Source organism: Tinamus guttatus, unplaced genomic scaffold (genome assembly GCF_059628265.1).
Source record: "Tinamus guttatus ecotype Peru unplaced genomic scaffold, ASM5962826v1 Tinamus_guttatus_pri_ptg000364l, whole genome shotgun sequence".
Classification (NCBI taxonomy): Eukaryota; Metazoa; Chordata; class Aves; order Tinamiformes; family Tinamidae; genus Tinamus; species Tinamus guttatus.
In genome coordinates, this window is record NW_028288898.1 from 1,173,947 (window position 1) to 1,198,297 (window position 24,351).

The following is a 24,351-nucleotide window of genomic DNA, read 5'->3' on the forward strand; positions in this document are numbered from 1 at the left end:
CAAAAAGCTGAGGAAAATTCTTAAAAGATTAAATGCATTTTCTAAAACAAAAACTTTTATGGCAATATGTGTATACTAAAAAACATCATGACTTTAAAAGCACTTCTGCTTTGGGGGGTTTAAATTCCAGCTATGTATTAGTTACACATTACTAAAAATAATCATTTTTAATTTGGATGGCCCTTTAAAAATAGCTCGTATCCATTTATATAGGTGGGGACACAGCACATGCTGTTATTATTGAGTTACATATATAACTATTTTGGCTCATAGAAATTTTTAACAGGCCTTACCAGAAATGGAAAAAGAAAGAAACAGCGCTTGTAAAAATCCTGGGTATATAATTACAGTGTCACATCTGCCTCTGACATTAGATGATTGTGATTATTATAAAAGAGTAAAATGTAGTAAATGTATATATAAATGTAGCAAAAGCAGTAAAATGTAATAGAGCTTTCCACTACTTCCTGCTGTCATGCATCTCATAACATACTTGTTACTGCAACTATGTTAAGAAAAACCTTCACTACAAAGACACACATACACTTGTACTAAAATGCCCTACGTTTCTGTGAGTGCCGTCTGAAACACAGTGCAAAAGATGTCCATGCAGAACAAAGCCAAAGGGATACAAAAGGCATAACCTTTCTTAAATAAAATAAAATAAATTACAAATACTGAAAACAAGTTAAAAATAGAATAAAAACAGTGTTGATGGAGCAACTTTTCACCTGAAACAACTGTGCCAGAATCAATGCTTAACATCACATGTCTCTTACGGGAATGGTTATGGATTATGGTCACATTTGGGGTTTCTAAAAGTTTTTTTTTTGACAGTCAAATTATACTGACTTGGAAAAAAACTTGGTAGTAGTGTTGGTTTTTTGTGCCTGGCACACAACAAGCTCAACCTGCATTTGAGAGTGGAATTAAACAAATCCTATAAACTCATAAAACAGTGTTCATGCAGGCAACATGAACGAATAATGGCTGCTCTTTATACACACAGATGTTACAAGAGGGACAGAAACCTTACCCCCAGATCTGGAAAACACAAAATTGTCTCTAGATCTAGAGAATCCAAACAGCTTTGTTCCCTCAAAAGCCAGAGCTCACCATGCCATCAACCTAACTAAATACCCACAATACCATTCTTAGAAATCTTTTGTAACTGCTCACATGTGGATAAACTCAACGCCAATCTTGTCTAATACATATACATAGTTTTAAAAAGGCAGTATTTTCCACTGTCCAGAGGGCTGATGCAACAGATCATTTTGATGCTTGGTAGTACTAGTACGTTTTTCACAAGCTTAAGGTAAAATCCTATATTGAAACATTTCCTAGGCTTCAACTCTGTGATCAGTAATAATGTTATAATACATAATAACGATTAAAAGTGAAAACAAATTAGCCTTCTTTTCCTGAAATCACGTATTTCCTGATATCATGAATATCACAATAGTCGGAAATTTTAAAGTAGCTATTGGACTGTTATTCCTCAGACAAGAAGAAACTATAAATTGTCTAGTTCACACTGTCTCAAGATTATATGCAGACAAACTAAACAGAATGAGACCTAAAAAAGGTGCGACAGATAAGCTTAATGAGCAGAATGTAATGCATCAATCTGTAACCTCAGAACTAGATAAAAAAGAATAGCATGAACATCCAGCTATAGCAGAAGACATTGTAAATTTCATGAAAAATAAACAAATAAATAAATTGTATGCTCTACATGAGGAGCACCTGAAAGGATATACACTGCTGCATCCTGCTCCTGTGGCTTCAAGACCTGCCCTTTTGCCACTGATCTTAATGGAAATGGAATTCTGCCAAAACTGTGACTACAGGCTTCAGAAAAGAAGCAAGTGTTAATAAATCAGAAGCATTATCAGGCCAATGAAGACTGAATGATTACATAAATGGCATAAAGACAGCACTTATCTAATGAATCAAGTGTACACAAAGAAGCTGCAGCATAAGGGGGTAAGAAGGGTCTTTGTGGCACATACAATAAATACTTGAGCTCACAGCGCCTCCCTCACTGACCTCCTTTTTGTTAGAGTTCCCTGTTTGTAATTAGCTCTCTCCTCATTATTAGTATTTGGGTAAGATTACTGCGCTATTGCTATAATCAAAAAATATATTTTCTACTTAAAATCATCCCCTATTGGAAGCTGCTTTTAGAGTTGCTGATTTTAAGGAAACTGGCATTTTGTGCTCCCTTTTAGAAATGACCAAACCTATCAAATAAAACTTGAAAATAAAAGCTGGCTAAGGCCCCTTATTCAAATGCAGACACACAATTCAAGAAAAAATCTAAACCCCTGTGGCTGAAGTTTGGCAGAATTCTAAGTTGAAAAGGTAGAACTATAATGAAAGTGACAGGTAATATTATTTTAGGTGGCTTCAAATCTAAAACTTCCAATTCTTTCTTTATATACTATCTTCATTCTTCATATGCAGCTTCCGTATCATTCTATTCTCTGTCTGAAGCAACAGCTGATATTTGAAACTATGACCTTAAGCACAGGTGGGCCACTACTGTTACCACGCTGGCAGATAGCTGGGTTTTGAAGAAGGGGAGATTATCTTCTTCCAATATGAACCCTATAGTTATTACAGTTCTGCTACAGTGCCTGACTTCTTTACTGGTGTTGAATAATTGGATCTCTGTGTATGAGTCATGAGTGTATCCTAGATGAGTATGTTTCCCTGAGCGTGCAAAGAGACCCGGGATGGATACCTTCAGCTGAGAGACACAAACTGTTATCGGCAAAAATGCTTTCCTGCTCTGCAACTTAAACATTAATAACACCTTTTCTTTAAATACACTGTGTTCCATTAATCCTATCACCCTCTTAGTTAAGGATGCAATGAGTTTTACTTCAGTTCACTGCACTTCAACTATTAACCCTTGCCAATGAACAGGATTTCACATTAGTTCTGCATATGAAATAACCACTTGGCAACATACTATAGCGCTGACCTAATTACATAAAAGCCTCTGTGTACTCTAAAAGAAATCACCTAGTGAGAATAACACAGTGACTCATGCTAGAAAATAACTCTAAATATTTAGGGAATTAGTAAGCAATCCATAGTACTATCTCCAACTAATAAAATTAGTCAGTCTTAGAGATGCTAGCGAACTGTGATCCAAAGCAAACAACAATGATCCTGAGGGGCACGACACACCCCTGTAGACTATATAAGCTGGCACTGAGATGTGGAGAAATGGTTCAGAATTTACACAAAAATGATGGTGCCCTGGGCAGAACAACCAAGGACCACCAGGACTGGGCTGTAACAAGCTCTCTTGTACTTACTGTAACAAGCAGCAGCAGCAGCACACTCTCTATTTAGTTAGGATCCAGCTAGGAATACCTGTTAGATTTTTGCTTGAATATGAATTTCCATGCACTGGAGCCTCAATTTTATTTCCAGACCTCTAGCCTTTACCTGCGAGAGAAACTAAATGCACTGGTACTTATTCTTCACACCCTCTTTCTCTGTTAAAAGTTTGGTATGCTGAGGAGAGACTGTAGCTACTTGTGATTGGTACCCCAAATTACTATTTCTTTGAAAGAGCATCCCAAAATGCCCTATTCTGCTTCTAGAACACTTTTTGTTGCTATTAAAGTTCACAAATTGCCAATAATTTCACAGCCAAAGGGATCTAAGATGAGATCTCTGAAAATATAAGGAATAACTGATTGGCCAAACCTTGAAGTTACTTCCTCCATACTACTGTGTACTTCTTGCTGTAATTCTGTTATAGCTGCAGTATTTCTAACTAAATTATCAATAATGAAGGTGTAAAATTCCAGTATTACAGAACTCCAATACATTTGTTAATTTTAAATAAATTAATTGTCAGAATGTTATTGCTTCAGATGCCAACTGGCCAGTTATTTAGAACACACTTTTTAAAATAAGAAAATCCCTTCTGATACTTCGTGCTTAGCCTTGCAAGAGATTTACAAGTAGCTTTGCACGTACAGGAAATGTATCCTGCAACACTGTATTACTAATTCCTTTATTATACACACATACCTACACTTCACAGAAATGCCGTTTGTATTTCTACAACCAACAATGTTGCAGGATAGTGCACATTGCATTGCAAATATTCTCAGCCAGCTTTAACTTGGTTTCTTAAGGTAGCAAGGTACTGTGATTGCACTCTTACTGATACCATAGTGATTTTATCGTTCTCTCTGCTCCATTCTCTCCTCTTTCTTCTCCTTGTCCAGGGTCTTAAAGATATCACATAGACACAAAAATAATATAAAGAGATAACCTGAAGTTTCTCCCCAAACAAGATAATGACAGGCTTTTGTGAGGACCATGAGAAAATAGCCAACTGCCCCCTGTGCGTGTTGCTCCAAAACAAGCAGCAGCAAAGCTTAGCGATTCGCCAAAGAGCTAGGAGTATGAAATGGACAACAGGATACCTAAGAGCAGCGCAAAATCCACAGGAAGCAGTTTCCTCTGTTCTGCTGCATTTGGAAGAAAGCATTTTGTGTGCTTTATTTTCCTCTGAAAATAATATCTTTCAACAAATAGGCATAAAAACAGCTTCTGGGTCAGACAAAGGAACACAAAATAGAGATTTTGTTCTTAGTAAATCGCTTTTGAATGTCTTTTTAGAGGTGGCCCAAGGGCTCATTCACTTTGCATATCACCCCAGGTGAAATAATGGCTAAATAATGGCGAAGGAGGAGGATGCAGAGAAAAGAAAATGCACGCACAAAATAATATTCCTCTGTATAACCCTTTAATTTCCAGCAATTTGTGGGTCATTGCCTTGGGGCAGAATTCATATCTTTACATTTAACATCTGTGATGAATACGTCTTTTTCTTACAGCATAGCTTGTTTATTGTTTCTCTCACACTATAACGTCATCCTTGGCTTACACCCTCTGCCTCCCTTTTGCAATTTAGTTCTTTTATAATTTGCAGGAAGAGATGATGCTAACAGCAAACGAATTTCTTCCTTTCAGTGCTGTAATTTTCTTGACGAACTAGCTCTATTCCTTCCACTTTCACCTACCTTTTTTGCTATCTTCAATTCTTCTACACCCTCTCTGGCTATTGAGTTCTTCAAGGAAAAATTTACAATGTGTTTTTTCACCCTCCCACTACATATGTTCTCTAGTGTGTCTTTCCCCTATATTTCTTTTTCAGTTTTCCAGTCTATTCCAGCCACCTCAGTTGTCTAAAACATCAGAAAATAGACTAAAAAAATCATAAGTTTTACTCACATCATTACTTTTAAGCAAGATTAAGGTTAGATTCTGCGTTATGAAATTCTATATTCAGATGTGTTGAAGGGTTTTTCCATAATCATCACTCTAAACAGGCTTTAAATGAGGGCTGAAATTCTAAGTTTTTGTGTATACATGAGCTTAAACTCACCAGTGCCAGCTGGTAACACTGCATCCCTTCTCTTGCTTCTGCCTCATTTTCACCGGTCTTTCTAATTTTAGGTATCTGTCTTGGTTCTCCTGGAGTAAAAATAATAAAAGGTAAGGTAGTATAACCTTTTGTCAACCTCTTGTTTCTATGTTCTTCAAAACACTCCAGGGCAACACAGTCCTTCTTCCTGAGTTGTAGGATGGAGCATGGTGGGAGCTTAATCCTCAGTCGAATGCTTAAATTGTATCGTCGTATCATTGTATTTTCTCCAAGTGTAACCTAAAGAACATAACTAGCCTTCTTGTAATTTCTCTCCTTTGTAGAGTTAAATGGCATTTGCAGCTTTCAATTGCAGGTGGAAGTTTAATCTGGCAAGCAGTGCAGGAGCAGTGTTTCAGCAGGGGATCCCTGTCTTGATGCTGTCTGAAATCTCACCTTTGCTGTAATGTTGCTACAAAGCTCTGTTCTGGGTAACAATTTCTGTATGTTTAAGTAACAAATGGATGAAGAACGGAAAGAATGTGTCAGGTAGCCTTTGGCATCTACAAAGTCTGCAGATGAAAAGAAGAAAGACCAAGATGAAGATCTTTCTTTGAGGACCCAACTGACCTCTGGACAGGCCAGTTGGGCTGCTGGAAGGAGCAGTGCCCTGCTTAGCAGTGCCCTTAGTGCCCTGCTGCATTCATGACATGGCTCCCAGCCTCCCTGGCCAATGCCACCATTAAGCGCCAAGGGGGAGCCAGTGATGGTGACTCAGGATCCTTGTCTTCCCTCCATCACTCACTCCCAGGCAAGCAGACCGGCTTCCCACCTCTATCTTTAAGTGTGGGCTCTGAGATCAAACACAGGAGGGGACAACAAAGGCTCCTTGCAGCGTCCACCACAGCCGTTAGGACCGTTGCAGCCGTTAGGACCGTTACAGCCTTCCTGAGGCAGCAGGGCGCGCTCCCACTCCCGCCAAAACCAGCGGGAGGGAGGGGGTCCCGACTACACTTCCCAGCATGCCCCGCTGCCCCGCGGCACTCTCGCGAGGTAGGACTTCCCGTGCAGCTCCTCTCGCGAGAGCGGCGGGGCGGAAGCTCCACGTCGGCCGGCGGGGCGGCGGAGCGACGCTGCGGCGGGGCCTCCGAGCGCCATGGTGAGCGCGGCCCGTCCGGCTGGGGCTGGGGCTGGGGCTGGGGCTGGGGCTGGGGCTGGGGTTGGGGCTGCCGCCGCCGCCGCGGCTTCTCTGTGGCCTCTCCGCGGCTCCGGCAGCGACTGGGGGCGGGCAGGGCCTGGGGGCCGGGTCGCGGTGCTGGAACTGGGCGTCCCCTGCCCAGGGCTTCTCCTGCCCCTGTCACCGCGCAGGAAAGGCCTTGGGCTGCCGGGGGTTGCGGGCGGTTAACTGCGCTGGAGGCTTCGTGTGTGCGAAGGCGTGTCGGGTGTCCGCCGTGTTTGAGAGACCCCTGTGCTCCCGTGTGAACGAGGCCCTTCGTGTCAGGCTGCCGGGGGAAAGGGGAGGCCCCAAAGACCGGAGCGTTCCCCTCCCGCCCGGTTTGTGCTTGGTGCGATCAGCCGGGGGGACGTGCCGGAGCAGGGGGGCCCGCAGAGGACCAAGAAGTTGGTAATGGACAAGTGTTACTGGCTATTTCAGTGGGGGTAACTAGCTTCTACTAGCTGTATTTACAAGGGAAATAGAAGGAAAATCTCTTTTTTGGTTGTTGTTTGCTCTTTTTTTTTTTTTTTTCCTTTTTAACTTTAACATTAGAGGCCAGTTCTCCTAGTGCTGATTTGGTAGCTGAGAAACATCAGGGTGTTTTTAAGAAGCTGTGTGGGGCATGTTCTCCTTGCCTGTGTTGTCCATACTACTTATGGTGTGAAAACTTCAGATTTCATGAGAGTAAATCCAAGGGATTTACTGGTGTGAGTAGAGATCAGTTGTTTTAGGAAGTCACACCAAAGTAAATAAGCAGAGAAGTGGGGAAGAGAAGTGATCTGTCTGAAAAGCAGGATTTACTCGCCTTCTTTTAAGGTTTAACTTTCTTTCCTTCCATCGTGTTTCTATGTTAGTATTTTTTTGTTGAATGATTTAGTATTGTAAACTTGTTTTTTTTCTTTTTCTAGCCTCTCCGACTTGATATAAAGCGGAAGCTGACAGCGCGCTCTGACCGGGTGAAGAGCGTAGACCTGCATCCCACCGAGCCATGGATGCTGGCCAGCCTGTACAATGGCAGCGTCTGCGTGTGGAATCACGAAACACAGGTGACCTGTTGTTCTCCCTCTGTTGTATATGAAATAAACTTTACAATGTTAGATGCACTGGGATACTACTAATAAGACTTTTTTTCTTTTTCCTCAGACTCTGGTGAAGACCTTTGAAGTGTGTGATCTGCCAGTGAGAGCTGCCAAATTTGTGGCAAGAAAGAACTGGGTTGTGACTGGAGCTGTAAGCTGTCATCATCTTGTTGTTTTTTGTGCAATTCTACTATCTTTGATTTTTTTTTTCATGGTGTGTCTTTGTATATCCCCAAGTAGTATGATTTGATACAGTTTTTAAAGGAGAAAAAAGTGCTTCGTAACTGTTACCCAGAGATTTTTATTCTGTGTGTTAGCTTAAAAATATAATTTTTCTTTCTTTATCCTTTTTTTTTTTTTTTTTTTAGTGAGCAAATAATGTGGCTAATTCTAAATGTGGTGCAAACTAAGTCTGAATTCAACTTTTGCTGTCAACTGGAATGCACTCAGCACCCAGTTTTGGTAGTAGTAGTAGTAGTAAGGAAGGGCAAGACAACTTTTCAGCAGCAGGGCATCATCACAGTCATGTCCTTAAAGCTCATTTTGTTAGAAAGTCCTTAATGATGGTGTGTTTATTCTAACTACTTTGTATTGAACATAAAGTGTATTAGGCAGAGTCCTGTTTTAATGGTTGGTTTTCCTCTCTTCCTTAGGATGACATGCAAATCAGAGTTTTCAATTACAATACTTTGGAAAGAGTTCACATGTTCGAAGCACACTCCGATTACATCCGTTGCATTGCTGTGCACCCTACGCAGCCCTTCATACTGACAAGCAGTGGTAAGAGGCCTTTGGTATTTTTGGGTATTTGGGAAACAGCCCTTCTTAGGCTTCAGTTTTCTATGTAGTGAGGGATTGCTTGTCTTACTGTTCCTGTTGGATTTATGAATTTCTGAGCAAGAGGTCAACCCATCAGTTGTCATCTCGCCTTATTTCTTTGCCAGACATGTTCACTTTTTTTTTAAAAAAAAAAAGGACTATCAGCATTACCTATGAATGAAAATATAGTAGCTTATGGTTTTCAGCAGAAAAGATCTAAAAGTCTTGTTCTTTTCGTACTTTCACTAGAAAACTTTGAGAGATTCTTGCAGTGTTCATGGTCCCTGCAAGGGCAGTAGTCATACAGATAAAAAGCTGTGTTGGCTATTAGCAGTTTCTCCTATTCCTTTTAAGGAGAAGGGATAGATAAGCCTTGATCTAGAAGTTACTAAGAATTAGGTAATTTAAGAAGGTGGATGTTAGAACATATTAAACTAACAAAAGCTTGTGTTTTTTTCAGATGACATGCTTATTAAACTCTGGGACTGGGATAAGAAATGGTCTTGTTCTCAAGTGTTTGAAGGGCACACCCATTATGTCATGCAGATTGTCATAAACCCAAAAGACAATAATCAGTTTGCCAGTGCCTCTTTGGATAGGACAATCAAGGTAGAGAAACTGTATTTTAAAAAAATCATTACATATTAGACAGAGTGTATAAAGTACTAAGATTGTGAGGACAGTGGGTTAAAATTCTTAAAAACAGGTGCAGTAATAGCATTTTTAGTGTGCGAGGACCAGTATGTTGGTCCAGTTACAGTTTTAGAGTTAAGCTTGTACTGGGAAAGTTAATAACTTTACAAGATTGCCTATTACCTTGGATCTTTGAAACGTAGTTCTCAAAGCTTAATTAAATGCTGTGGTTCTAGTTGGAGTACCCACAAATATTGTGGGGGAGATAATGGTTATTTTGGCAGGGCAGGGTGTGGGCGGAGAAAAAGGAAAAATCCTTGTATGTGCAAAAGTTTGAAAGCTTATTCCAACTGGATTAGATCTGATAAAAAAGATGCTTCTACCTACAAACAGCATCTTACATAGTTTAGTATGTTAAAAGAAAACACTGAAGGAGAACAGCTTCATGGCTTTGAGTTGTGAACCCAATGTATGCAACTTGAAATGTTTGCTTATGTTTGTGCTTGGGGATTTATAGTTTGATAACAGTTGCTAAAACTTTCCCTGTAGCACACTTTTTGCACTTTCCGAATTTGAAACATAAATTGGGATACTTAGGCTTGGCGCAGTTGAGTGGAAAAGATCAGTAATTAGGTTATTTATTTTCTTACAAGGTGTGGCAGCTTGGATCTTCTTCACCCAACTTTACTTTGGAGGGCCATGAAAAAGGTGTAAACTGCATTGACTACTACAGCGGAGGGGACAAGCCATACCTCATTTCAGGTGCCGATGACCGGTTGGTTAAGATCTGGGACTACCAGGTATCATATGTTCAGCTCTTCATAAATTCTTGGACAGACTTTGCCTTAGGAAAGTCATTAACAAAGACTTAGGAAGACTATAGTAAGTGCTGGTGTGGCCAGAAGTGGCCAAGATTAACTTCATGAAAGGGGAGTACTTCCAGGTTGTTGAAGCGTACTCCTTTAGAGCAAATCTGAACCAAGAAGTTCTGGTGCTGTTTGAGTACGCTCTGCAATAATGACTGTTAAACTGCGTTTGCTTCAAATTTTGCCATCATGTACAAGTGTATATGTGAGTTTTGTAGTTCACTCTGGGCAGTCTCAAGGAGCAAACTTGTCTTTTGCAACTCTGTGATACTGTTAAAGAGCGAAGATATTAGATCTCTTTTAATTAGTTATCAGAGGTACATATTTAGCTTTGATTTTGAAATGAATGCTGCCTTGCATAATCTGTTCATCTTTGCCCTAAGAAAGCTTTCAGAGAGGCAAAAGGCCATCTGAAAAGAGGAGGAGCTATGTCAAGAGAAATAGCTCGAGTATTTCCTTCTGGAAAGGAGAAAGCATCTCAATACAGTGCTAGTTTTCTAGTATATGTTTAATACTGTTGCTTTAGCCATGTGAAAATGTTACTAGAACAAGTCTCAACAAATGGATTTCAAAGTAATATTTGGATATCTTTTAACAAATTAATGTAAAACTGTAGCAACGTGCTTATCTGTGTCCTTTTGACTCTTGCAGAATAAAACATGTGTGCAAACCCTGGAGGGGCACGCTCAGAACGTGTCATGCGTCAGCTTCCACCCCGAATTGCCCATCATAATCACAGGCTCAGAAGATGGTAATTTTGTGTTTTCTGTTATATAAAGAATAGGGCAAGAACTTATGGGAAACCTGGTGTTGTGGGGCAGCACACCTTCTCCCCTGCCTTTCAGAGAAGATTAAAGTCATGTTTTTCTTCCAGGAACCGTGCGCATTTGGCATTCGAGCACGTACCGCCTTGAAAGTACCCTCAACTATGGCATGGAGAGAGTGTGGTGTGTGGCCAGCTTGAGAGGGTCCAATAACGTGGCGCTGGGATACGACGAAGGCAGCATTATTGTTAAGGTAGACTTGCCCGTTTGAAAAACAAATGGAAAATGTTTTTTTTTTTTTAAGTAGTATTGTATTATTGTGTTACTTACAAAGCAGCTGATTTTAATTACTTTAACCTAGTATTTCAATAGATAGATTGAATTGAAAGGAAAGTTAGTCAAGGATGTATTTTCTCCTTATGCTAAATTTTATGCTACACTTCCTAGCTTGGTCGTGAAGAACCTGCCATGTCTATGGATTCAAATGGAAAAATTATTTGGGCTAAGCATTCAGAAGTCCAACAGGCTAACTTGAAGGCAATGGGAGATGCTGAAATTAAAGATGGAGAAAGATTGCCACTGGCTGTAAAGGATATGGGGAGCTGTGAAATCTATCCACAGACAATTCAGCACAACCCTAATGGACGGTAAGAGATTTTAGAATAAAGTACTTAAATGTATTTTTGACTTTTGTATGGAAAAATATCTGAAATGAGAAAAGTTTACTTGCATGTACCCTAGGAGTGGCTGAGAGCCTATGGCAAACGAGCAGCTATAGGAAATGTGAAATCGCAGAGCAGTAGTTGGCCCTCACTTGTAGGAGATAACAGTTTAAACAGACAAGTTCAACTCCAGACAGAGGAAGTGTTTTTTTTTTTTTTTTTTTTTTTTTTAAAAAAAAAAAACACACCACCAGAATATGTAAGTTAATAGCAGTAATTCCTGTGACTATTGCTTCATGAACAGATAAGCTGAACTGAAAGGGATACCTGAAGTAGGAGGGAATAGCAAGTAGACAGTGACGCAAAGTATAAAAAAAAATCCAGTTACAAGTTGTATAAATTTTCTATTTGCATTGGCAAGGATCATATGAGGCTAAGCTCTCCAGTAGCTTCTCAGATTATCGATCCACTTGATAGTGTCTGTCCAACTCACGTCTGACCAACACTTCTTTCTCTTGGTCTAGGTTTGTAGTAGTGTGTGGTGATGGTGAATACATCATTTACACAGCTATGGCGTTGAGAAACAAGAGTTTTGGTTCTGCCCAGGAGTTTGTATGGGCACATGATTCTTCTGAGTAAGTATTGTAAATTTTGCTTTGTATAATCTTAAATTTGCTGCTAGTTTTCAGACTGTGCAGGCTGTACCTGGGGCCCGAAGAATAAAACTTCTTGGATAATAAACATCTCATAACTGCACTACATGAAACTTTTCAGTTTGTGGCACTCCACTAATTTTTGAAGATCAATCAAATGCAATAACAGTTGTTTTGAATGCTCTTCTGATTCTAGTAAACTACTTCTTCAACAGCCAATTAACTTGTTTTTTTGTCATGTAATCTCTACTTAGATATGCCATCAGGGAGAGCAACAGTGTTGTAAAGATATTTAAAAATTTCAAAGAGAAGAAGTCATTCAAACCAGACTTTGGAGCAGAAGGTGGGTATTCTCTTTTAGAGCACACAGGTCGCTTTGGGTGTTTTGTTTGGTTTTGTGTGCATGTTTTTTGGTTTTCCTCCACAATGCCGATTTCTTCTGCCGTTATTTTTTCAGGCATCTATGGAGGCTTCCTCTTGGGTGTCAGATCTGTTAATGGTTTGGCTTTCTATGATTGGGAAAACACAGAACTGATACGCAGAATTGAAATTCAGCCTAAACATGTGAGCGCCTACATATTTCTCTACTTGCCTCTATTGGTTTTTGACCATACTGATTATTCTTGAATGAAACCAAGCTGACAGTTGTAGCTTAACTTAAGTTTATCTCACTCTTCTAGCAAAGGGAAATCTCTGAAGTGTACATTGATGGCTTAATTGCTAAACTGCTATGAGAGTTAGTACTTTCTAGTGATAATTTGTATATCCTCCTTTCTTAACCTGGGGTTTGTTAAACAGTGCCGTTATTGATTCTGATGATACAGATTTTCTGGTCTGATTCGGGGGAGCTTGTCTGCATTGCTACAGAAGAATCATTCTTCATTTTGAAATATCTATCAGAAAAAGTTGCAGCAGCCCAAGAAACACATGAAGGAGTCACTGAGGATGGAATTGAAGATGCTTTTGAGGTAAATGTTTTTTAAAAATGGCAAGTGACAAGGATAGGAGGTGATTGAAACAAGTCTTTCCAAAGTGTATCAAAGCATTCCCTTCTACTAAACTTGAGTTTCCAAAACACTGAGTATGATGCAATATACTCACCATTTACTATTTGGTCTGCTGAAGACCATCTCTTGAAAAAGTACTTTTATTTGAAATCCAGCCTGAGAGATCTTCATGCCTAGATTACTCTTCAGCTTTCTGTTAACTCTTCTCATAGTTACAGTGGTTGTTTTGGGGTTTTTTGGGGTTTTTTGTTTGTTTGTTTTTAATACTTGGATAGTATGTTTACATAACTTAAACTTTTCTTGCAGTTTTCAAGTTTGAAATGTGATTGGATGAGCCCACTTACCTGTTGAAGTGTAGCAGATTAAATGTAATTTGAAACTGTTTTAGTCTTACTATAGCAGAAAATATAACTTCTATATGTCTTTTTAAACTTAATTTTGCAGGTTCTTGGTGAAATTCAAGAGATCGTGAAAACGGGTTTGTGGGTAGGCGACTGCTTCATTTACACCAGTTCTGTGAACAGACTCAATTACTATGTTGGAGGAGAAATTGTCACTATTGCTCATTTAGACAGGTAAGTTGTTGCATTTGTTGTAAACAAGTGTTTGATTATTTTTTTTTCTTCCAAATAAGTCCACATAAAGGGAACTTTGTTGCTTCTTTGCCCTGCATTATTTATTTCTCAACACATTATGCTAATGTATGTTCTGAGGCAATTAATATCATCTTGGGATTACAGGGAATACACGCTTGTATGAAAGTATTCACCTAAAAAACTGCAGTTTTACATATTTTCTCTTATGAGAACTATTGGATTATATTTTTAAGGACTATTTGGTAGCAGATTTATCCAAGATTCATGTGCTTTGTTTTGTTTCAGGACAATGTATCTCTTGGGTTATATCCCTAAGGACAACAGACTGTATTTGGGTGATAAAGAGCTAAACATCGTTAGCTACTCCTTGCTGGTCTCGGTGCTTGAATATCAAACCGCCGTGATGAGAAGAGACTTCGGTATGGCCGACAAAGTTCTGCCGACTATTCCAAAAGAACAGAGAACCAGAGTTGCACATTTTCTTGAAAAACAGGCAAGAGAACGATTTCTTAGTCATCAGAAACATATTATGTTTCTAGTAATGTACATTTATTTGAGAATACTGTAATATTTGCTTTAGAGGGTTTTTGTTAGAACATCAAGGATGTTGTTTGATGTGACAGACCACAGTTTTACTTTCTGATTTTTCTTTCAGGGCTTCAAACAACAAGCCCTTGCAGTATCCACGGATCCCGAGCATCGTTTTGAACTTGCTCTTCAACTTGGAGAATTAAAAATTGCCTATCAGCTTGCAGTGGAAGCAGAGGTAAACATAATTTTTAAGTGATTGACATGAATTCTGTGCATTAGAATGAATCTCTGAGGCCCTGTGTTTGTGCCAAGAGAGGGCAGTGGAATGCGGAGATGCAGAATAGGTTTCTGAGCACTATACATACACACCCCAACTTAGTATGTGAGTTCTGCCTCTGTTTTTCAAAGGAATCTAAGCCCGGTAGTGGGAATAGGGGACCGTTTGCTCAGAAAGCAACAGGAACTCCTGGAAAAGATAAAACTGAACCCACAACCAAGCCACAATCTGCAGTTTTGATCTGCTCTATTGAGAGTAGAAATAGCAATGGTAGGATTGAGGTCTCTGGGCCCTTGACAAACTTTTAAGCTCTTTCTAGGAAGATTGACAGGAGGTGATTTGGCCCATAGCCATTATTCAGAGGAGTGATCTTACTGCTCCTGTGGTAAAATCGTGAGGTTAATGGTAAAATGACAACTTGAAGGCAAAATGCTTTTATGTTCTAGAGGTTACTTTTGGAACTTTCTATAAGAAATAATACTGTCTTATTATCTAAACTCATTTCTACCTTTTCCATTGATGTCTAATGGAAAACTCTTCTGTTTTATATAATGGTATAGCTGTGCAATAATCTGTGTTCAAAACTAGTGTGTTTTGAAGCTGTAAGAGTTGTAGTGTCTCAAAAGGAGGGCAAATATGATGATGAGATATGGTATCTTAAGTCAACTTTCATTCCTTATTGAAAGATCTAAAAATCTTTTAAGTGCCATTCAAATCTGTGTTTTTATTTTTTCCCCTTTTCTTCTTTCCCCCCACCCTTTTGTATTATTAGTCAGAACAGAAATGGAAGCAGCTTGCTGAGCTTGCCATTAGTAAATGCCAGTTTGGCCTAGCCCAGGAATGTCTTCACCATGCCCAAGACTATGGAGGTCTATTGCTCTTGGCTACAGCATCAGGAAATGCTAACATGGTGAACAAGTTAGCTGAAGGAGCAGAGAAAGATGGCAAGAACAACGTAGCTTTTATGAGCTACTTCCTGCAGGGGAAGTAAGTATCAAGCAGGAGATTCTGATTGTCCTCCTGTTTTCTGACATGCAGAAGACTCCATTTTTTTTCGAAGTAACTACAACAAATGTAAATTTAAAATTTCAGGGAGAAAGACAGTGATACACATTTTTTTCAGAAAGGATGGTATTATTTTATAGTGGCTACTTATTTTTAAACCTAATAATAATAATACCATAGAATAAAGAGCTAATCTTTTGCAAAGTCTATCTTTGTAAAACATACTGATTAACATCATATTTTACCATCTTTTAGGCTTGATTCATGTTTGGAACTGCTCATTAAAACTGGGCGTCTGCCAGAAGCTGCTTTTCTTGCACGGACATATTTGCCAAGCCAGGTTTCAAGGTAACTTTTCAGAACATGTGCAAAGAAAGAATGTTATTACCAAATTAGCTGCGTACAGCAGATGATTGTTTGCATCTCCAGGGTTGTTAAACTGTGGCGGGAGAATCTTTCTAAAGTCAATCAAAAAGCTGCCGAATCCCTTGCTGATCCTACAGAGTATGAGAATCTCTTCCCTGGGTTGAAGGAAGCATTTGTTGTTGAAGACTATGTCAAACAAAGCCTTGCTGACTTGCGGCCAGCTAGGGAATATCCCCTTGTCACTGTAAGTAAACACTGGGCAGGTTGTGCCTTTTACTTTTTTGTTTTACTCCTCTGAAATAAAAATCTGTTCTATATGTAAATTTAGATTTAAATGAGTCAGGGAAATAACTTATGTTCCGTTAACATATGTTCTTGTTCTTAGCCAAATGAAGAAAGAAATTTACTTGAAGAAGCAAAAGGTTTTGAGCCTCCTAAAGTTATGGCATCTCAGGTCAGTGTTGCTATAATGAAGGAAGTTTAAGAAAGAAGCGATTTCACTATTGTACAGAAACACCTACTCTGGGTGATACTTTACCAGTAATGGACGAACTGTTGCTCTTGTTGACTTTATTGAAAGAAATTTGAAAGCACTGTTTTGCCTCAGACTTCTCTTAACTTGCTTTTGTAACTATTAACTTCTTCATTAGGATATTATTTCTTACCTGGGGTAACTTAACTTGGATCATCTTTTGTTAGAACAGAGAGAAGTGTCTATTAAAGTGCTTGTGAGTAATGAGCAATTTCTCCTATTGCATTTATTTTTCTGCAGTATGGAATACACATACAAACATTTTCTATCTTACCTCCTTCTAACACTCCAAAAGTTCAGGAGCGGGAACAGTTGCATGTCACAGCAATCAGAAAAAAAACTCATATTCTTTGTCATGACAGACATTTAAAAATGATGACTATTTACTAACTAATCTGTCTAGGAATCCTGTTCCATTATTTGAAAATACTTCCTAATCAATATTCTAAGTAACTCAAACTGATCTCTTTGATCACTTCTGTTTCTTCTACGTGGTTAAGTGACTTTTTGTGTTAAATCCCATGTTATTTAAGCAAATGCAAGCTTGTGTCTATTTGTTGAAAAGGATACAGAAGTAGCTTTATAAAGATAAGAAACACATTAAACGGCAATTAATTTGGCATTTGACGCTGAAGGCATATCTTGGCCCTCAGTTCATGATTGTGAAGGATGTGATTGTTGTGATGTAGGATGTCCCCATACTGGAGCCCTCTTTTACAACTGAGGATGAATATGCCAAGTTCTGCAGTATGTAGCTATGAAAATAATATACACAACTGATAGAATAATACTCGTTTCAATAATGTCATTAACTGATGAATTACCTTAAGCTCAAACTTGCATAGCAGTAAAGGAAGAAGGATGAATGTTTATTATATCTATTACAGGGTAGGATACACAGATCCCAGCAACTGTAGGAAGGACTATCACCTATGTTAAAAAAAATATAATCAAGTCTGTGCCTTTCATGTGACTTTCCATTCCTCTTAAATATTTGATTTTTTTAGAATAGTACAGTCTTAAACTGAGGTTGAGCTTTGAAAAATATGGCCACTTAAAAAGTGAATTAAGGAGGCCTCTAGATTAGTTCAGTGCTGTTTTCAGGGGTTTGTGGACATTTACCTTGGGCAGAATCTACATTTGTGTAGAACCATTGGGCTAGTTCTTCTCCCAAAATTCAGCATTTGGTTGGCCACGTCATTTGTGTAGCTATGATGCTTAAGAAACTTCATCAAATGTTACTTGGCTGTGAAAATAGATGCTTGGGAGGGTCACTTTACTGTTGTCTATTTATTTGCCTCTGTAAGAAGTTAAATTGAGCAGAACTTGCTAAAGAATGTCCTTTTCATTAAAAGCACCCTGAAGAATCAGTTCTCTCTCCTAAACCAGACGTGACCAAGTCGATTTCACAGAATTCTGATCTACTTTCAACCCGAGAACAGAAGGTACCTAAAGATGAAGGCATGTTCTAGTGCAGCAGTGAATTTGTTTAGCCTATAAAGTAATAACTTGATTAAATCCCGCTTGGATGAGGTGTCATTTCTCATCTTAATACTAACCGGACCTCTTAATTCCAGTTACATTGTGTGAATTCCTCTCTGTTCCAAGTAGGGATGCTGCCCCCTTCTTAAAAAACTGGGTGACCATAGAGAAGAAAAAGAAGGGCAGAGTCAAAAAAGAGTTGGTCAGGAGGTAGGGACAAGTTACCACTCTGAAAGGGGAGGGGGGGTTGACTCTAGTTCTTGCCATGAAGGTAGTTTCTTTCTCCAACTACCTGAATATTATGTTCTAGTTGCCTCCCTAAGATTGGTGTGTTCAATATGTATTCACTCTTCAGAATAGTGTCCAGTTACCACTTGTGCTGGCCTGCATCTAACTGTATCTCTAATCTAGTCTTTTTTTTCCTAGACCCTGCTGGACCTGGAAGATGATTTAGATAATCTGGATCTTGAGGATATTGATACAACAGATATCAATCTGGATGAAGAGATCTTAGATGAGTGAACTCGACTTCTTAAATGACCAAAGTGTGTACTCCAGCTGAATCAAGTTCTGGGGAACCATACCCTCTTTTTTTTTTTTTCCTCCCCCCCAAAACAGAAGGTGATGATGTAACAGGAAGAGAAAGGGGCAGACCTAACACCTGTTTAAACAGGTGCTGTTTAAACAGCATTTTACTGCAGTAAAATGTTAAAATGTATGATGGAGGCTTACTCCTTTACCTATAACAAACTTTTTCATTTATTAAGAAGCTAATAAATGCTTTTAAAGAGAAATTTTCCTGTAGTTTTAATGATTTCTAATTTGAGTATATAAGAACACAGAACCTAGATAAAATTATTTAAAAGGAAAAACTGATTAAGAGCACTGAAGCTAGCTCAGTGTTATCATAGAAAATTACTCATAGATGTATTGTATAAGCATCTCCATTAAGCAATACGGCTGCTAATCCCACTTAGCTATATTAACTGCAGTAGTGCAGTTCCTCTTGGCTAACAGCCTAAACTGTAACACTTCACGGTGCTAGCTCTACCTAAATTCATCTCTCCAAAGTAATCACTTCTTACAAGTAGGTAAGTGAAGCATGGGCAGGTGTTCAGGGTGAAGATATAATCAAAAACAAATTTATCTGAGCCTGTTGTCCCTTGAAAGGAAAAAGACAACTCTATGTTTATTTATAATACTTTTAAAAATCTCTACTTTATTGTGCATGTTTTTCTTCAACACACGAAATGGTCAAAAGTTTTTGAGACTCCTGTACAGAGAATGTTTATAAAGGTTTAAGATTTATTTCATGAAGCTGTAGAGGTAGCCATTGCTTCTTGGTAAGCCTGAAGGGCCAGTTGGATGTAGCCTTCTTTCTGGGATTCAGTTTTTGCAAATACCTATAAGCAGGTTATGATAGAGATGAATGTACTATTACGAACACAGAAGCTTGCCCTAGAAAATTACCAGATGCATGGTCTGGCACCAGGCTACACCTGAAATATTGCCATGTGGTGTAGAAAAAGGATACATATCCAACACTGCCACTTGAATATCTGCTTTTTATAAAAAAGCAGTTACAAAACCTCTTAACTACGGTGTTACTGTTTGAGGACTTGACCTTTAAAAGGTCATTAGGCTTTATGTAGAAAAGCCTACCTTGATCAGCTCCACACCTTGGAGATTTCCTTCTTTAGCTTCTTTTGCCGACGGACATTCCGGATGAAGCATATGATAGAGGGTGATTAAGCTTGTAGTATCATCCAGCCTAAGCAAAGAAAGACAGAGTTGTAGCAAATACTCTCTGCAAATACTTCCACTTTGCTTGCACACTACCAGGCTTTCACCTGCAGTGCCATGATGAGAAGGTGTATGTTATAATCCACTGTGATGGCAATGCTCATGGAGCACTGGATGTGCAGCATGCCCGGTACTTTAAGGTATAGGACTGATTATTTTGTGTAACTTGAAGTCACATGAAGGGTTCACCTCAACTGAAGCTGTAATCTGTTTAAAATACAATGAATTGCCCAATGACAACTAACAAAAGAGCTAGGCCAAAAACTAGTTTTCTGACACTAATTAACACTTAGCATAATGGATAGAACTAGTATCGAAATCTTATGACAGCTATTCTAGTTTAAATGAAGCTTAGAATAAGTGATTTGCTTGCACAAAACTGAACATAAAGCAGAAATAGGTGTGTGATTGGGGAAGACCCTTTAAACTTCTCTATCTTAAGTGGCCCAAAACAACAGCAACAACTGTAAAAGGCTTCTTTCCGCACAAAACTAGTTTCATGCTCCTGCAGTTGGTGCTTCCCTTCTGGATCTCTCTCTATAGAATAGATGCTAGCAAGTAATTTCATGCAATTAAAAACTTAAGCATTTTGCAAAAATGCTTCCTTTTAAACAATAGAACTTGTTTTGTAGTACTACTTTAGATAATCATAACATATCTGACAAACCATACTTACAAGTCTCTGTGGAGCATATCTATTAGTAAGCCATCCGTTTTCTTTCTGTTTACCAGATACCACACCATTCCTCCAAAGTGTCTTGTTGAACGGAGCAGATCATACTTAGCATGGTTCTCAATGTCATCATATGTCCTATGATGAACCTATACACACAACGGTTTGTTTCAGTAGCATAACCAGAGCTTGCTGAGAGTTTCTCCCCTCAAATCTTAACTTATTTTAATCCAAATCACTTTCAAAACTCTCTAAACTGTTCAAAACTTAATAAATCTAATTCTGGACAACACTGGTTAACAAGTTCTTGGTAAGAGGAAGCTATATAATAGCTATGTACCGGCACTTTGGGAACGAAGGGAGCATAACCTCTACACCTTTATTTCACTGTCCTCAATTTATAACGTATTCTTTAATAGAAAAGAAAAAAATAGAGCCAAGAAGAAAAGTGCTACTTTGAAAGAGCTACTTGAGATCCTGCCCGTTAGCAATTATGCTCACACTCGGTGACACAGAGCAACTTGGATACCAAAACCACCCAGATACATAAAATAGTATTTATCTGCAATTCTTTTTATACTGTTGACAAGCCGATTTTTACAGGCTTTTTACAGTTTTATTTCTCTGCAGGAATGCAAAAAGCTCAGAACAATACTTAATCCCTTTGGAGAAAAAAGCCCATCTGAACAGCAACTATGATCCCCAGATAATACTTATGCTTACAAAATAAGGCCTTAGTTCAAACAACACTAGATTTGTTATGAGGAAAAAAGCAAGTGAACTCACTCTAATATAGTCAGGTGAATCTGGCTCAAACTGTGCAATGCACATGTTAAGGAGATCCTCATGACGGTCTTGCTGAAACACAGTCTAAGATGACAGTTAAAATTAAGTAACAGATTCATATCACACCATTCCAGTACACCAAAATCTAGATGGTAGCCAGAATATTTGTTCTTGAAAAGAGCATCTATTTAATTATAATACGAAGTGGCAAAGTAACTGCCTTGGGTAACAGTAACATGGATGTGCTTCTCAAAGGTTTTTCTGTGTGTGTTTGTTTTCACTAGTTTGTGCTTCCAGAGTAAGCATAAAATTTCATCAATGCATAACAACTAAATTGGGTCCATAGTATGATAGTACTATCTGGTTCAGTTTACCTGGAATTTTATTGAAATAACTTAAACGAATAAGCAGCTGTTTAACACAGAATTCAAGCATCTTAGAATATACAGACGGGTTTATTAAGTGCTAATATTCTGTCCAAACAACACAATTTCGCTACCAGAGCGCAACTAATGCAAATAATCCTTTTTCAGAATGAGGAAAAGCCTTACCACAAGGTGTTCATCCTTGAATAGGACCGGGGGAATGACTCTGCGCCCTTCTTTAGGGAAGAAAATCTGAATCATTCTGTCTCGTTCTTCCCAGGACGCTTTGCGTAACACGCCACTGGGTTCTCTAACGACGATGAACCGCTCCTGAAAGCGGGAAAAGCTCTAGTCTTCACACTCAGAACCACTGTAAGACAGACTGTTGGTTGGGAATATCCTACTGTGCCTAAACTCGTGCTGAACGTACCGTTTCTTTCTGGCAGATGTAGCATGAGCTACATCTCTTTTCTCCCTTTGTCTCTGCTAATTAAGTGCTAAATTTGCATTTTAATCTTAACACGTAGAGATATCTCTCTGTGCTTACATTAAAAGCCACAGCTCCGCAAAAACAGAAGAAAAACATAACTAATAGGCAGAAAATGGCAGTCTCATTTAAAATGTATACTAAATAAAAAATGCAAGCATAATCTAAGTACTTTTTAAAACTTGTTCGAGAAGTAGTAAGTGCAAACCCTGTGCTTTTGGCAAGGGCAACTGCAGTACAAAACATAGCTAAAACCCATACAAAATATTCAGACCCATTGACAAGTGCTTGATTTAGGGCTGCAGACTCAGAGTTCTTCGGGATGAGGAAAGTCTAAATACACTGAGGCAGAAGAATAAACACCACCAAGGTTCAGTGGGAGACCTCTCAAATCACAAGCAAGGCTTGGCAATTCATTTCCCACTATCACCATATTATGCATGCTTGGACCATGCTGATTTCCTAAAATCACGATGATGTGTTGGAAGTCCTTCTGGTCTCTGACTGCCACTTTAGACGGTCCAGAAGTTTTATTATACAAACCTAGCTCAAATTTCCATCAGATATTCGCCCCTGTAAAGTAGTGTGATCTTTTGGTTTACACAGAGCATTGAGCAACTCAACACCAACTTCCAGGAAGTGTGGATGAACTCAGCACTCCCAATAAGCAGCTTAGCAAATCACAAGCACCTCCTTTAAAATAAAGAACTACCACAGAGCTCCCCTTCCTGCCAAGTCCCCAAAATGACTCTTTTTCAGCACCGAAATGTAATTTATCATTATCTATTAGAATATTCTGAGGTATGTGTTTCTGTATTACCTTGCACCAAAGACTTTAATTTACCAGGATGTTAATTTCAGATTCCCCAAATTTTTCATGCACTACAATAATATATTAAAACCTAAAGCTTATTTTGAAATTACAAAAGAAAAGCTCTTAAAATGTATTTATATGTTCAGATACTCACACGATGTGGAGTGGAATAAGTTAAATCAGTAAACACGTATTTTGCAGTTTCAGTTCCTTCAAGGATTTTGTCTTCTGCTAATACATCATCGATTGGCTCTCGTTCATTCAAAACAGGAGGCATTCGGAGTTTTTCTTTAGCTTCCTCAATAGCTTTTCTTGTGGCCTAATAATAATAGTTATTAGTTATAATAATAAGTTATTTAGTTACTAATTATAAGAATTAACTTTATAATAAAAAACATTCTATTGGAAAGCTAGCACACAATTTCAGGCCAAATGTTTTAATTTAGAGCAAAGTACATCTTTTATTCCTGCACTTAAGACATGAATTCAATATATATGCGTAAAAAAAAAAAAACACATAAAAACAATAAGCACTATTGGAGTAACTCAAGACACATCGCGGGAGGGAGGCCCCAAGCCAAAAGCCACGGACATTACTGAAAGCGCCAAGGTTATTCCAGGCTCGCTCCACGGCAGGCTTGCTCGGGAACATAAAGCCAAGCCAAGCTCAGTGCGCGCGGACAGGCAGCGCTGCAGGAAGCAGCGAGGGGCCCGCGCGGCGCCTACCTCCTCCAGCTGCGCCTCGGTCATCAGCTTGTACGTGGGCGGCTTCAGCTCCTTCTTAACCGATTTGAAAACCTTCTCCAAGTTCAGCCCCGTCATTTTGTAGAGCAAATTCTGAACCGCTTCATCGGTGAAGGCGGGTTTGGCAGCCCTGGGTGCTGGAAGGGGACATTGAGCGCGGTTAACGCCACGCTGCGGCCCGCGGGGAGGGACCCACCCGCTTCCCCTCCCCGCGCTCGCCAACGGCCCCAACGGCCCTAACGGCCGCGGGCAGCGCGCGCGCCGCTCACGCACCGGCCGCGGCGTCCTGGCCCCGCGCGCGCCGCCCCCACAGGCGCGAGGGCACCGCGCGCCGCAGCCACCCGCGCGCGCCCAGCGCCGCCATCTTGGACGCGCCGCCTCCCCGCCCCGGCCCCGGTCCCGCCCGCAGGCGGGGCGAGCCCAGGCCGCGCGGCGCCGCTGCGGGCGTCGAGGCCGCAGGTAAGTCGGGGAGGCCCGAGGCGCACGTTGTGGCGAGGCGGCTCGTGGCTGCTGTCGCGACAGGAGGCGCTACATCTCCGGCAGGGAAGGTGCAGAAACACGAATAACCTGCTTGAGTGTGCAGGTCTCCAAATATTTCCGAGTTTGGTGTGTTGCTCAATGCTTTCCCAAGTCAAAGTCTAAATCCTCTGAGGTTTGAAAATTGGGATGGAAGCCCTAGCAAGTGGAAGCCTTGAGAACTTCTCTTGGTTTTAGTTGGAGTAAAGTTAAGCATCAGCCAAAGAACTGATTTGCCTCTAATAAGCAAATCATCATTTTACCGGGGAAT

The 24,351-nt window shown here is 39.6% G+C and overlaps 2 protein-coding genes across 2 annotated transcripts; one reads left to right on the forward strand and one right to left on the reverse strand.

Moving 5' to 3' along the window:
- The first annotated feature begins 7,516 nt into the window (after positions 1-7,516).
- Positions 7,517-18,460, forward strand: COPB2 (coat protein complex I subunit beta 2). The gene is made up of 21 exons (XM_088530212.1): positions 7,517-7,666; positions 7,764-7,850; positions 8,353-8,479; positions 8,979-9,127; positions 9,805-9,951; positions 10,669-10,768; positions 10,892-11,034; positions 11,229-11,428; positions 11,968-12,078; positions 12,351-12,439; positions 12,554-12,660; positions 12,921-13,064; positions 13,548-13,678; positions 13,985-14,192; positions 14,355-14,465; positions 15,280-15,494; positions 15,768-15,860; positions 15,942-16,122; positions 16,264-16,332; positions 17,766-17,855; positions 18,319-18,460. The coding sequence occupies exons 1-21, from the start codon at positions 7,613-7,615 to the stop codon at positions 18,412-18,414; spliced, it is 2,652 nt and encodes an 883-aa protein (XP_088386338.1). The 5' UTR covers positions 7,517-7,612; the 3' UTR covers positions 18,415-18,460.
- Positions 18,461-19,168: 708 nt separating this feature from the next.
- MRPS22 (mitochondrial ribosomal protein S22) lies at positions 19,169-23,941 on the reverse strand. Its single transcript, XM_088530211.1, has 8 exons — positions 23,838-23,941; positions 23,547-23,701; positions 22,975-23,139; positions 21,706-21,849; positions 21,155-21,238; positions 20,372-20,517; positions 19,555-19,663; positions 19,169-19,295 (listed from the first exon to the last, which is right to left on the reverse strand). The coding sequence occupies exons 1-8, from the start codon at positions 23,926-23,928 to the stop codon at positions 19,203-19,205; spliced, it is 987 nt and encodes a 328-aa protein (XP_088386337.1). The 5' UTR covers positions 23,929-23,941; the 3' UTR covers positions 19,169-19,202.
- Between the last annotated feature and the right edge of the window lie 410 nt (positions 23,942-24,351).

Coding starts and splice junctions, on each gene's coding strand:
- COPB2 (XM_088530212.1), top strand. CDS start 7,613: ATGCTGGCCAGCCTGTACAATGGCAGCGTCTGCGTGTGGAATCACGAA. Junction 9,128..9,804: donor CTTTGGATAGGACAATCAAG/GTAGAGAAACTG, acceptor TTTTCTTACAAG/GTGTGGCAGCTTGGATCTTC. Junction 15,495..15,767: donor AGCTACTTCCTGCAGGGGAA/GTAAGTATCAAG, acceptor ACCATCTTTTAG/GCTTGATTCATGTTTGGAAC.
- MRPS22 (XM_088530211.1), bottom strand. CDS start 23,928: ATGGCGGCGCTGGGCGCGCGCGGGTGGCTGCGGCGCGCGGTGCCCTCG. Junction 21,239..21,705: donor TCAAGGATGAACACCTTGTG/GTAAGGCTTTTC, acceptor CTGTCATCTTAG/ACTGTGTTTCAGCAAGACCG. Junction 20,518..21,154: donor ATTCACCTGACTATATTAGA/GTGAGTTCACTT, acceptor TTGTGTGTATAG/GTTCATCATAGGACATATGA.